Source organism: Haliotis rufescens, unplaced genomic scaffold, assembly GCF_023055435.1.
Source record: "Haliotis rufescens isolate VD_foot unplaced genomic scaffold, xgHalRufe1.0.p SCAF_15, whole genome shotgun sequence".
In the NCBI taxonomy this organism is placed as follows: domain Eukaryota; kingdom Metazoa; phylum Mollusca; class Gastropoda; order Lepetellida; family Haliotidae; genus Haliotis; species Haliotis rufescens.
In genome coordinates, this window is record NW_025963835.1 from 15285674 (window position 1) to 15299101 (window position 13428).

General features: G+C 41.6%; 1 protein-coding gene across 3 annotated transcripts; it reads left to right on the plus strand.

Moving 5' to 3' along the window:
• The first annotated feature begins 11 nt into the window (after positions 1–11).
• On the plus strand, positions 12–10652 carry LOC124138730 (INO80 complex subunit E-like). Of its 3 annotated transcripts, none has more exons than XM_046505575.2 (9): positions 12–147; positions 1089–1168; positions 2713–2783; positions 4840–4956; positions 5784–5880; positions 6515–6578; positions 7968–8136; positions 9321–9438; positions 10264–10652. In XM_046505575.2, exons 1-8 carry the CDS (start codon positions 132–134, stop codon positions 9394–9396), a joined length of 690 nt encoding a protein of 229 aa, XP_046361531.1. In that variant the 5' UTR covers positions 12–131; the 3' UTR covers positions 9397–9438; positions 10264–10652. The 3 variants fall into 3 exon arrangements, with proteins under 3 accessions (XP_046361531.1, XP_046361530.1, XP_046361532.1); XM_046505574.2 differs by having other exon boundaries at positions 13–156; XM_046505576.2 differs by lacking the exon at positions 9321–9438 and having other exon boundaries at positions 14–156.
• The last annotated feature ends 2776 nt before the right edge of the window (positions 10653–13428 follow it).

Sequence of the window (13428 nt, forward strand, 5' to 3'; positions counted from 1 at the left end):
CTTGCCATCATAAAGTGATGACGTAGTTCACGGATCCAAGGGGGATAACACCGACTTTCGTTTCAAGGAAATAGAGAAAAAGACAATACAAACATTTCAGTGCATGCGGCGTTAACATTAACGACTACATAATGATGCCAGTTGCTGGTAATGAATGCACGTTATACCTTTACATTTTTATCAGTTAATGCATTTCTGTACATTGTGTGGCTGCATGGTCTAACACCAAAATACAAAAAATATTTGCAAACTGTGGATCGTGAACCCTAATTACTCTGTTTTACCAATTTACCGGGCTCAGGTTGATGATAACTGCATCCTAAAACAACCCTTTTCATAAGATACCAAAGGCGCAATATAGCAACGAACGGGAGATGTGACTAAATTATATAACTACTTATCACTGATATCACTGGCCATTAAATAGGTCGTTTGGCCTTGGGTCCCCTACAATCGGAGAGTTAAGAAGAATGTGGACCTTTCTGTTACAATGACATAAAGCCTGAAGCCCTGTTACATATATAATATATCACAGTACAAATGTAAGTTGTACACAAGGCCTTAATTGAACCATGTTAACTTGATATTCTCAACGTAACTGCATATCAGATTTATGGTACATCTATGTATTGTGCATGCTATGCTTGTCTTAAGAGGCAACTAACGGGATCAGATGGTCAGGCTCGCTGACTTGCGTGGATCGATGCTCATGATGTCAATCACTGGATTGTCTGGGCCAGACTCAATAATTTACAGACCGCCGTCATATAGCCTGAATATTGCTGAGTGCGTTGTTAAACAACAAACAAACAAAATGTATTGTAATGGATCTGAAGTGTAATGCATTAATCAGATTCGATGTCTGTATCATTAATTTATCTCAGTTAAATTTTAACATGTTTAACAGCCATGTTGCATTCACCTCATGAAGGCATATACTCTAAAACGTGTTCTTCATATAAATTAGATCCCATCCATAAATTCTCTCACTTTTGACACAGCATTGTTTAGCTATATGGATTGTGAATTGTTGTGTGGTATATGCCTTATGTCCTTGTGAGATCAACAAATTGTTTTTTTTGTTACAGATGGTTATGGAGGTGAACAGCAGATTGACTACAAGGGAAAGTATAAGACTCTAAAGAAGAAATTAAAGCTCCTGGTTTATGTACGTCAATCTATCAGATCATAAACTTATCAAATAATAATTAATAACAATAATATGTATATTTATAATGCACAATATTCACATCCTAAAGCCATCTTCCCTAGGCAAGGGAGTTTAAGAAGTATAAAAGTCTAATTTCCTCCCTTGGCGAACTAGGCTGGAATTATGGAGTTATATTTTGCTTGACTAATGAGTTCAAGCCAAGTTCAGCACGGGTGGCAACTGGTTTTTAAAGGTGCCCTAAAGCATGCTCTAACTGAGTGAATTGTAGCCCCGTTCAATGGATTAGTGTGCACTCAGATTTCATTCTCAGTTCCCTGGGGAGTATTCAGCCCACACTACTTTATGATGCGCTAGAAAGTTTACAGTCTCCGGTGAACAGAGGAATATTTCAAACAAAGTCTTGTCTAAGGAGACACCACATGTATTGTGCTCTGTGGTGCAGGACTGAAGGCCTAGAAACTTTTGCAGGAGTCAAGCTTCCGAACACTGTCACCCATCCATCCAACATAGTAGGCGACTTTGCTTGTCGTAAGAGGCGACTAACGGGAAAGGGTGGTCAGGCTTGCTGACTTGGCTGATGAATGTCATCGTATCCCAATTGCGTGGATTGATGCTCATGATATCAATCACTGGATTGTCTGGTCCAGACTCAATTATTTACAGACTGCCGTCCTATAGCTGGAATATTTCAGTGCGGCTTTGAACAACAAACAAACAAAATCCAACATAACTTTAACGTCACTTTACTAATACTTTAATCAGTACTATAACACACTTGGGGGGGCACGGGTGGCCCAGTCGTCTAAGGCGCCGCGATTCGCTGTGCAGAGTTGCGTCCCTTGGGCACGCCAGAAAACCTATGATTGTGGGTTCGAATCCCGGTTCGCCCCGATTATGTTTCTAGGTTTGTCAGCACCATACCCGTGCTCGTGGGTTTCACCGAAGTGGTAAACGTCTGAGACCTGCATCGCTTCGGGCTTTCCTCCCACATTAAGCTGACACGCCGTGATATAACTGGAATACTGTTAAAAGCGGCGTTAAACCCAACTCACTCACTCACTCACTATTACGCACTTGGTATGTGAACAAGTCAGGCAAGAGAAGATTGGGGGCAGTTGTTGGGATATCTTTCAGGATTGAGGTAGTTATTATTACAGGTTTAACAGAAACACCAGAAGTGGTTATGCTCTGTTTAATAGTAGATAGCATAACTCATATAATTATCACACTCTATGTGCTCGGATATCGTTCTTTTACAAAATCTTTGCTACAAAAATCTAATGGATCCGACTGGTATTGATTTTTCTACATAAGAATGGATGTAATTACTGAACATGCTGTAGCGAATTAGGGGCGGTCGGGTAGCCTATTGGTTAAAGCATTCGCTCGTCACCCCGAAGATCCGGGTTCGTTTCCCCACATGGGTACAATGTGTGAAGCTCATTTCTGGTGTCCCCCGCCGTGATATTGCTGGAATATTGCTAAAAGTGGCTTAAAACCCTACTCACTCACTCACTCACTGAAGAGAATTAATTTTTCAGGAGCAAGAATGTTTCCTGGAAGAATTACGGAAAGCCCAGAGGAAGCTGTTGAAGGTGTCACGGGACAGGAGGTTTGTTCTGTGCCTGGTTCCATCATATTACCATAATAGCCGCAATAAGCACTCAGGTGCTTAATAGCAAATGGGAGGTTCTTGTTAAGCCCATAAACAGCACATTAAGTTTGTTGTTGGAGATCAAGCAGCAGTGAACTAAATTAGTTCAAACATCGAAGAAACTAAAATAAATTTGAAAATAGTTACAAGGCAATTATATACGCCTTCTCCATTGCTTGTTTTTTTAAACAAATCTGCAATATCCACCAGCAAATACACATTTTGGTCTTAGTAGGGGGCACTTATAAGATTACTTACAGATCAGTCAGATAGTCAGGGGGTGTTTATTGGAGCAGCGTGAATACGTCAAATACATATACCGTATTCGACGCAAAAAAAGCGCCCTGATCTAATAAGTGCCCTAGGCGATATTTGCTAATACATTGGCTAGTGAACAGTCCCAATTAACACCCCTTCCGATTGACCTATGTACACAAGACTTGATTATTTGTGTATAATACGCCCTCATGTGTTATATGCACCCTTAATTATGGGCAATTAAATTCTGGAAAAATATATCTGTCTTCAACTCTTCACCAAAATAATATTCTAATAAGAGCCCCCTATTTTTAATTTTGAGAGCGCCCTGGGCGCTTATTACGTCGAATATGGTACTTTTTTTTATACATCTAACATTGTACACTCCCATTGGTACTGTTTGTGAGACAGCTACTTGTTTCCCAGACTAGTATGTGTTGGTGTCAGGGGAATAACCTGGTACACTCCCATTGGTACTGTTTGTGAGACAGCTACTTGTTTCCCAGACTAGTATGTGTTGGTGTCAGGGGAATAACCTGGTACACTCCCAGTGGTACTGTTTGTGAGACAGCTACTTGTTTCCCAGACTAGTATGTGTTGGTGTCAGGGGAATAACCTGGTACACTCCCAGTGGTACTGTTTGTGAGACAGCTACTTGTTTCCCAGACTAGTATGTGTTGGTGTCAGGGGAATAACCTGGTACACTCCCAGTGGTACTGTTTGTGAGACAGCTACTTGTTTCCCAGACTAGTATGTGTTGGTGTCAGGGGAATAACCTGGTACACTCCCAGTGGTACTGTTTGTGAGACAGCTACTTGTTTCCCAGACTAGTATGTGTTGGTGTCAGGGGAATAACCTGGTACACTCCCAGTGGTACTGTTTGTGAGACAGCTACTTGTTTCCCAGACTTGTATGTGTTGGTGTAAGGGGAATAACCTGGTACACTCCCAGTGGTACTGTTTGTGAGACAGCTACTTGTTTCCCAGACTTGTATGTGTTGGTGTCAGGGGAATAACCTGGTACACTCCCAGTGGTACTGTTTGTGAGACAGCTACTTGTTTCCCAGACTTGTATGTGTTGGTGTCAGGGGAATAACCTGGTACACTCCCAGTGGTACTGTTTGTGAGACAGCTACTTGTTTCCCAGACTTGTATGTGTTGGTGTAAGGGGAATAACCTGGTACACTCCCAGTGGTACTGTTTGTGAGACAGCTACTTGTTTCCCAGACTTGTATGTGTTGGTGTCAGGGGAATAACCTGGTACACTCCCAGTGGTACTGTTTGTGAGACAGCTACTTGTTTCCCAGACTTGTATGTGTTGGTGTCAGGGGAATAACCTGGTACGCTCCCAGTGGTACTGTTTGTGAGACAGCTACTTGTTTCCCAGACTTGTATGTGTTGGTGTCAGGGGAATAACCCGGTACGCTCCCAGTGGTACTGTTTGTGAGACAGCTACTTGTTTCCCAGACTTGTATGTGTTGGTGTCAGGGGAATAACCTGGTACACCCCCAGTGGTACTGTTTGTGAGACAGCTACTTGTTTCCCAGACTTGTATGTGTTGGTGTCAGGGGAATAACCTGGTACACTCCCAGTGGTACTGTTTGTGAGACAGCTACTTGTTTCCCAGACTTGTATGTGTTGGTGTCAGGGGAATAACCTGGTACGCTCCCAGTGGTACTGTTTGTGAGACAGCTACTTGTTTCCCTGACTTATATGTGTTGGTGTCAGGGGAATAACCTGATTGTTGTGATTGTTAGTTTTCTGCTGGATCGGCTGCTGCAGTATGAGAAGGTGAATGACTCCTCCGGAGACAGCGATGCTACAGCCTCCAGTGACAGTGATGGAGATGGGCACAAGGACACCCCAGCCAAAAAGTAGGTCTTTACACTTTTAGTATGTAGCAATGTATGGGTAATGTATTAAATTTGGTGTCATGTACCCATGGTTAGAAATGTTTTTAATTTAAACTTATCACATGAAGCATTTCTTCCTTCTTCTTTCGATCCTTGCCAATTTTTTTCTATTTTGGTGTAGACCTGCAAACATGCTTGAACAAAGTTTTCCATTTCACCCAAACACATCCCAGCATCACCATGGTCACCACCCAGACAAATGGGTCACGCACTGTAATCCCATGCGTGTGATCTGACACGACTTGATCACCTGACTACCCCTGCCACATCATTCTCTTTCTTATCGGGGGGGCACGGATGGCCTAGTCATCTAATGCGCCGTGATTCGCTGTGCGTCCCTTGGGCACGCCAGAAACCTATGATTGTGGGTTCGAATCCCAGTTCACCCCAATTATGTTTCTAGGTTTGTCAGAACCATACCACTGCTTGTTGGTTTCATCGAAGTGGTAAACGTCTGAGACCTGCATCACTTCAGGCTTTCCCCCCATTTAAGCTGACATGCTGCGATATAACTGGAAAAATGTTATAAGCGACGTTAAACCCAACTCACTCACTCATTTTCTGGACACGCTAAAGAGTTCATAAATAGCTGCATCATGAAATTGTTGCGAGTGTGAGTTACTTGCAGTTTTCACAGAAGATGTCATCATAATGACATTCTGGATATGCTAAAGGGTACATAAATAATTGGATCATGAAATTATTGCAAGTGTGGCACCCAGTTTTCACAGTACTTTATTGCTCACAAAACTGTCCAGACTGACAGTATTTGATGTTGTTCTACCCAGGCGGAAGTTGGCGAGTGTGAGTCCGGGGCAGTCGGGGGTACCGCCGGAACTGGCTCATCTGATTGGAGGTGCCGGCATGGCTGGGCTGTCTACACAGGTGGGACAACATGTCTTCTGTCACCTACAAACATACACTAGTATCAGGATGTAAATATGACATCATTGGTTTGATTGTTTATTTCTCTGTCATTCTTTGTCAAAGATTCTGCACTGTGTGAATATGCTCTGTGACAATGCAGCGGATAAACAACAAAGTGAAATTTAATAGTTTCTCAACCCACTTGCAGCAGTTAAAAAACAGAATGATGGCATCTTATCTTTGCTTTTGAAGGAAATGGAAAATAAGTTTCAGCCCCAGGTAGTACACTTCAATAAACTAGAAAAAAAATAGTCAACCTGTCCTCACTGATTTTATGGGGTGTACTTGGGTACATACGTTTTTGTGTCCAGGGAGCCTTTGTAATAATTTTGGAGTGTTCAAAGCATAAACATTGGATCCCAGACTGGTGATATGAAATTAACTAATGACCCGTGAATATCCGGGTTAAAATAACTCTTCAGCAACCCACGCTTGCCATAATAGGTGACCATGCTTGTCGTAAGAGGCGACTAACGGGATCGGTGTGGTCAGGCTCCTTCTCAATTCGTGTCCGGTAAAGCTGTGCCTGAGAATCAGTTGTTGTGAAGTTTAGTCAGTTTCTGTACTCGAGGACTTTCTGTATTGCCTGCAGGTGTCGGGGTCAGCTGGAGGCGACAGTGGAAAGAAGAAGAAGAGCAGTTTGAAGAAAGGAAAACGTGAGTGTGTTGATTATTGGGGCCCTTGTGTTCAGTGTAGTGTGTTGATGATGTGGGGTGAACTGGGGTTTAACGTCAGGGTTATTGCGCTGATATAGCCACACGTCGTTCTGTCTGTGTCTGTGTGTGTAAAAATAAAAGGCAACCATGCTTGTAGTAAGAGGCGACGGGATTGGGTGGTCAGGCTTGCTGACTTGATTGATTCATGTCTTCGCATCCCAATTACGTGGATCGATGCTCATGATGTCAGTTACTGGATTGACTGGTCCAGATTTGATTATTTACAGACATATAGCTGTAATATTGCTGAGTGCGGTTGTGTGTGTGTGTCTTCTTGTACTAGTCTTGATTAATGTTGGTTTTATAGTGCTAGCCCACATAGATACCATGCCACAGTTTTAGCATGAATACCCCACTCAGACACAGTATACTGACTCCGAGTCCACCAGTCCTTGTTTTTGACCCTTAATGACAAGTGTCAGGCAGGGTAACAACAAATACCATCTTTTCACATCTGTTGGTATGACACGGGGATTGAACTACAGAGCTGCTTGATGGTCAGACTTTCTATCCAGTAGACCAAGGAAGTGGTCCTGTGTTGACAGTTGGCATGGAGCTGCCTTACCTCTCCCCATGTGGGAAGTCTGGGGCAGAGTAGTTTCCCAGAAACCGATGCTGGTCAAAAGAGACCACTTCAAGGATCAGGTGGTCAGGCTCTGTGATTTGGTTCATGATGTGGAACGATGCTCACATGAATCACTGGATCGTCTGGTCCAGACGGGAATATTTGAGAAAAAGCAGGATAGAATCATATAATTATTCAAAAAAGATCAATCACATTTCTTGTCAATATGCAACCAGGCAAGTATTTACAATTGTAGAATCATTGCCGAATCAGGTCCTTTGGTAAATTTTGCAGATACAGAACAAGTAGCAACCGATCATGATCAATCATTGACTGGTTGGTTGGTACAAACTTATTATACCCAACGAATGCTGTTAAGTTCCCAAACAGTTCCAAGTTCTAGTAGTACTATATGAGACCACGAGACCATTTAGGAAGTGGTCAGCTGTAACAAATGTTATATTTGGGACAACACTTTCTAAGTAAAGTACAATGCTAGTACATTTTTGGCGAGTCCTATCCGGTCAAAGAAACTGTTATCCCAAATAAAACATTTGTTACATTTGACCACTTCTGAGTGGGTTAGATCACTGACTTTGTGTGCTGGTGATTAGGTGCCTTACTCAGAGTGTGGGTTAGAATCCCGGATTGGACTCAACTCCCAAAAGTACCAGTACATTTGTTAGTAGTACTTCATGTTTAACATGATTTATGGCAGACTTTGAACGTTGTCAGTGTTGTGACATTGGTTTGTTTGATCACAGCTAACCCAAAGTCCTCAGAGCGCAAGTCGGTGAAGAGCCAGCCTGGTCAGATGACTCGAGAGGAGCTGGAGCGCCACCTAGATGCGAAACAGAACTCATTTGGCATCGAGAAGGCTCCAACGCTTCTTCCCATGGAAATCTTCAGCAACGACAACTCCAACCCAGACAGGTGAGGCTAAATACTCCCAGGCTAGAGGGACATCATTAACTACATATTTTCATTTTATTTTAAAGAAATTAATATTCTGACATTGGGTCATTTTATTTTTTTATTTTATTTACATGAAGTGAGTGAGTGAGTAAGGTTTTTACATTTGTGACACTTTTAGCTGAACTCCAGGGGAAAAACACATAACTGTCACAAGTAAATGTAGATTTAGTATTGTTTTATGCCACTTTTAGCAGTATTCCAGCAATATCATGGCAGGGACACCCGAAATGGGCTTCACACATTGTACCCATGTGGAGAATCGAACCTGGGTCTTTATCTTACAGACTGCCCAGCCCGTTTTGACTGGAAAATTTTTCATTGAGAAGCAATAATTTCGTATTTTGGGCTTTGGAATATCACTATACTTGTAAGGTCAGGGTTTTGCTTCAAAAAGTATTATGAGTCTCGGGTTATTGTTCACCGAAAAATACTGTAGCTGAGAATCCATGATATGTAGATGGATGTGGAAATTAGGTGTGTACAATGCCTATAACCCTTGATGAGGCATCTTCCTGAGTCAAGGGCGTTAACTGACTATAAAAGTCCAGGATCCCTCCTTGCCGAACTAGGTTGCAATTTCATTGCTCGATCGTAGCGCCACCAGTGGCAGTTATGCCTTCTATATCCCTCATATCACTTGCATTTGCTTCAAACAAAATGGTGGTGCCAAATGAAGATGATCAGACTTTATTTTGTAATATATCACTTGAGCACGTTGATTTAAGACATGAAAAGATTTGGAAAATATCTAGCCCACCAAGTTGACGGTACACATGCTTTGCAAATCCTGCAGTTGACCGAAATCTACACATTGAAATCCATGTTGCTTATGAACCGAATGTCTAGTTCGTTACGCAATTTTGATTGAACTATGCATAGAGTAGTTAGTCCAGCCAAACTGTAACTCTGGAATTCCAGCCTAGTTCGGCAAGGGTGGTAACTGGACCTTTATAGTCAGATAACACCCTTGTCTCAGGAAGATGTTGATTGGGTGGTAATATAATGTGTCAGCATCTTAAAATGTTTCTCAAAAGCTGTTTGAATCATTACCATGTTTCACATATTGTGAGGGCGCACATGTACGTACAAGGATTACTTATTTGCTGATTTTTCATGAGAAAACACCTATTTTATCTATTAAGGTATCAATCTGCCATATTGGAAAGGGGAGAAAGTCTCTGGTCTGGTGGGTGTGTAATGCCGACACCAGCAACCTAATATGCCATCGTCCACCTGCATGTTATGCTTGCAGCAGATGATGTAAGTTTCCGCTCCATCTCGTGCCACAGCAGATTACCCACACCGTGTACCACCTTCATCTTGGCCTTCATCTTGGCCTTCACTTGTGTACAGAAAGCCGTTTTTGTAATTGTGTGGTTTGTAGCTTTTCGAAACCACAGGTCAAGTGGAAATGAAACAGGTCTTGCCTCACGAAATGCATTAAATCATTTGAGCACGTTGATTTAAGACATGAAAAGATTTGGAAAATATCTGTTTTTCTTAAAGTGGTCCATTTTCTGTATTGATGGTCAGGGGAAATGAAATATGAACCAGAATGAAAACTGTTTTGGGAATGACAGGGTTACTTCCCTTTCCTATATGCATATGAAAGCTTTTCTCTGTGTTTGAATTTAGTAAACACTCTCAGCAGAAGAAAAAAAGATTACTCTGAAATTTTAGTACCTTATTTTTGATATTTTGAGGGTCCTAAACTATGTAGTTTAAACTGCTAAATGTAATATACTGGACAATAAAAGTTAGGGATCTGTGTAGGAAATTGTGTGCTCAGTCTTCATGACCAGAAATGTCCCAAAATATTAATGATTATGTTGAGTATTTATCAGAATTCACAGTTTTGAATTGACAATTTTGAAATTGGAAATTCTATACATACACGAGAACCCATATGAAAAAAAGATGATAATTATTGCAGAGAAGAACAAATCTTTAAGAAAAATGCTGAGTCTTTAAATTGCCAGCTGTGCTGTCAGTACTGGATGAGACTATCAAAGGTGTAGGGGAAGCTCTGAGCTGCTGAATCAGCCTGTCAACGCCGTGTTCGTGATGGAGTGTTGTATATTTCAGTCTGAGTGACATCATGGGAGGGGAGGAGGATGACACCGACCTCATCATCGACGTCCCCAACTGAGGCGCTGCGAGATTCCTTCACGTTCATACTCACAGGTCATGGCTGTCCAGTCCAGTGGATTTCTGGCTAGGACTGTGGCTGTAGACTTACTCTCGGTCACATCTGCACATGTGTCACTTGACAGAAGAAACTTGTGAACAAGACATGATTACAATGGAGGTTGTGTCAGTACAGGATATTGTATGTGTCAGTGTTCAATGTGTTTGTGGTAGGTTTATGTCATGCAGTAGCTACTATGGAAGTCTAGATGGGTTCTCAAGGGTGTCCCCTGCATTGTGTCCACCCCAGACAATGGAGACAATTTTGCAACTTCTTTATGCATGTTAAGTACTATTTGTCCACTCTCTGTTTCTATAGAGTTTCACGTACAAGAACTCAACTGTTAAAATATGGAAACTTGCCATTGCATTTGTCTAATAAAGAAACATTTTTGTTCTGACAGAAGAGATACTTGTGATAAATAGTTATTGTGACAGATAGTTATCATTTTGACGGTTTTCATTGTGACAGATAGTTATCATTGTGACAGATAGTTATCATTGTGACAGTTTTCATTGTGACAGATAGTTATCATTCTGACAGATAGTTTTCATTGTGACAGATAGTATCATTGTGACAGATAGTTATCATTGTGACAGATAGTTATCATTCTGACAGATAGTTATCATTGTGACAGATAGTATCATTGTGACAGATAGTTTTCATTGTGACAGATAGTATCATTGTGACAGATAGTTATCATTGTGACAGATAGTATCATTGTGACAGATAGTTATCATTCTGACAGATAGTTATCATTGTGACAGTTTTCATTCTGACAGGGGGCACGGGTGGCCCAGTCGTCTAAGGCGCCGCGATTCGCTGTGCAGAGTTGCGCCCCTTGGGCACGCCAGAAACCTATGATCGTGGGTTCGAATCCCGGTTCGCCCTGATTATGTTTCTAGGTTTGTCAGCACCATACCCGTGCTCGTGGGTTTCACCGAAGTGGTAAACGTCCGAGACCTGCATCACTTCGGGCTTTCCTCCCACATTAAGCTGACACGCCGTGATATAACTGGAATAATGTTAAAAGCGGCGTTAAACCAAACTCACTCACTCATTCTGACAGATAGTTACCACTGTGACAGATAGTTATCATTGTGACAGATAGTTATCATTGTGACAGATCATTATCACTGTATCTCGGATCTGTTAGCTGATGTAAGGGTAACCTTAAATCTGGTGGTTGTCTAGTACTTGTGATAAGGATTTGAAGAAACCTTTTGAATGCTTTATCAAACATGTATAAGCCTGTAATACACTTTTGAAGCCTTTACACACCTGCTTAGCTAAACCACAAACCAGCAGCTTTTTTATATCATTTTCATTCACTCACTTATTCTCCATTTTTCTTAATCCTGTTTCACATGCATGCATTTAGACGTGTAACGTGGCAGTGAGAGCAGTTGGAGTTACCGGTGAATGAACACGGGATCTGCTCATCATGACAACCTGCTCATATTGCTTGACCTGGCAACAGCAACTACCGGTATACAATATTGTTTACGTGGAAACATACCCGTGAAGATCCGGGTTGGAATCTATAGGTCTTCTGCAACCCATGCTTGCCGTAAAAGGTGACTACGCTTGTGGTAAAGGACAACTAATGGGATCGGTTGGTCAGGCTTGCTGACTTGGTTGATGCTTGTCATCGTGTCCCAATTGCGTTGATCGATGCTCATGATATCAATCACTGGATTGTCTGGCCCAGACTTAAATACTGGTATTTTACAGACCAAATCATATAGCTGAAATATTGCTAAGTGTGGCGTTAAACAACAAACATACAAGGAATCAGCTGCTATTTTTTATATACAATAAGTTTGTCAGAGTGCAGGTTTTTGAGGGACGTCTTTGTGAGGTGTACATAAGATGTTTGAGAATTGTAAATAGAAGATGTCTGCTGCAGAGCCTAATATGGAAGACTTCAGTTGTGGGATGTGTATTTTCATCATTTTTGATACATGGCATTTTTCACTCATCTTGTCCATATTCTCAGTATTTTTCAGTATTTGGGGAAAACATTAACGATATACTTTGTCATGATACATATCTCAGAAGTAAGGTCGCAATATGATACATGTAAGCAATCGACACTTGTCATGTTGTTAATGAAAAGTTAGCTTTAGGCTTCTTGTACAGCCTTGCAGGTAACAATTTTTACAATACTTTCATACTGTTTGCATGTCAGTCGGTCGTAACCTGTGGGGGTTCCTGGTAAGAATATAGGTCCCAAGCAACCTAACCAAAAGGAATGGGTGGTCAGGCTCACTGACTCATTGAGGCATGTCACTGTATCCCTGTTGCATGGATTAATGCTCATGATGTCAAGCACTGGATTGTCAGGTCAGACTCAATTATTTACAGACCGGTGTCATATAGCTGGAATATTGCTGAGTGCGGCTTTAAACAAACAAACAAACATGTGACCCTTATTATGCAGAGGTGTATGGTTTTGTGTCAGTACATAACCTCACCATAGGATGCTCGTATTGTGGCACAGCGTATCGTGATGAGCCAGTTGTTCGGTGAATCGTAATACCCCTAGGAGAGATGTGCATTGGGACTGACCATTTTATGTTCGAGGGGGTGAGCCAGGATTTTGTATTAAGATTAGATATATTTCAGCTACAGCTACAAAACCAGATATTTTTTTTAAACTAAGAGCCTGAAGAATACGTTGCAACAATGTATTTTCCGTGGCAGGCAATTTCTTTCTTTTTCAGGGGCGGTCGGTAGCCTAGTGGTTAAAGCGTTCACTCGTCACGCCGAAGACCCGGGTTTGATTCCCGACATGGGTACAATGTGTGAAGCCCATTTCTGGTGTCCCCCGCCGTGATATTGCTGGAATATTGCTAAAAGCGGCGTAAAATCAAAATCAAACTCACTCACTTTCTTTTTCAACAGTCAATTTTCGGTGACAATATATATTTTTTGGATAAAATCCCTACCACCCCCCAGTTATAAAATGGTTGGTCCCTAAGATGCAAGTGCAGCCATCTGCTGACTATGCTGTGTACTCTGTTTCTTGTACAAATAATGATGAATGTTTCTTTACGCCA

Excerpts from the sequence above, each read along its gene's own strand:
- LOC124138730 (XM_046505574.2), top strand. The coding sequence starts at position 132 with ATGATGCCAGTTGCTGGTAATGAAT. Across the intron at positions 1,169-2,712 it reads AATTAAAGCTCCTGGTTTAT|GAGCAAGAATGTTTCCTGGA; the intron begins GTACGTCAATCT and ends TTAATTTTTCAG. Across the intron at positions 4,957-5,783 it reads AAGGACACCCCAGCCAAAAA|GCGGAAGTTGGCGAGTGTGA; the intron begins GTAGGTCTTTAC and ends TGTTCTACCCAG.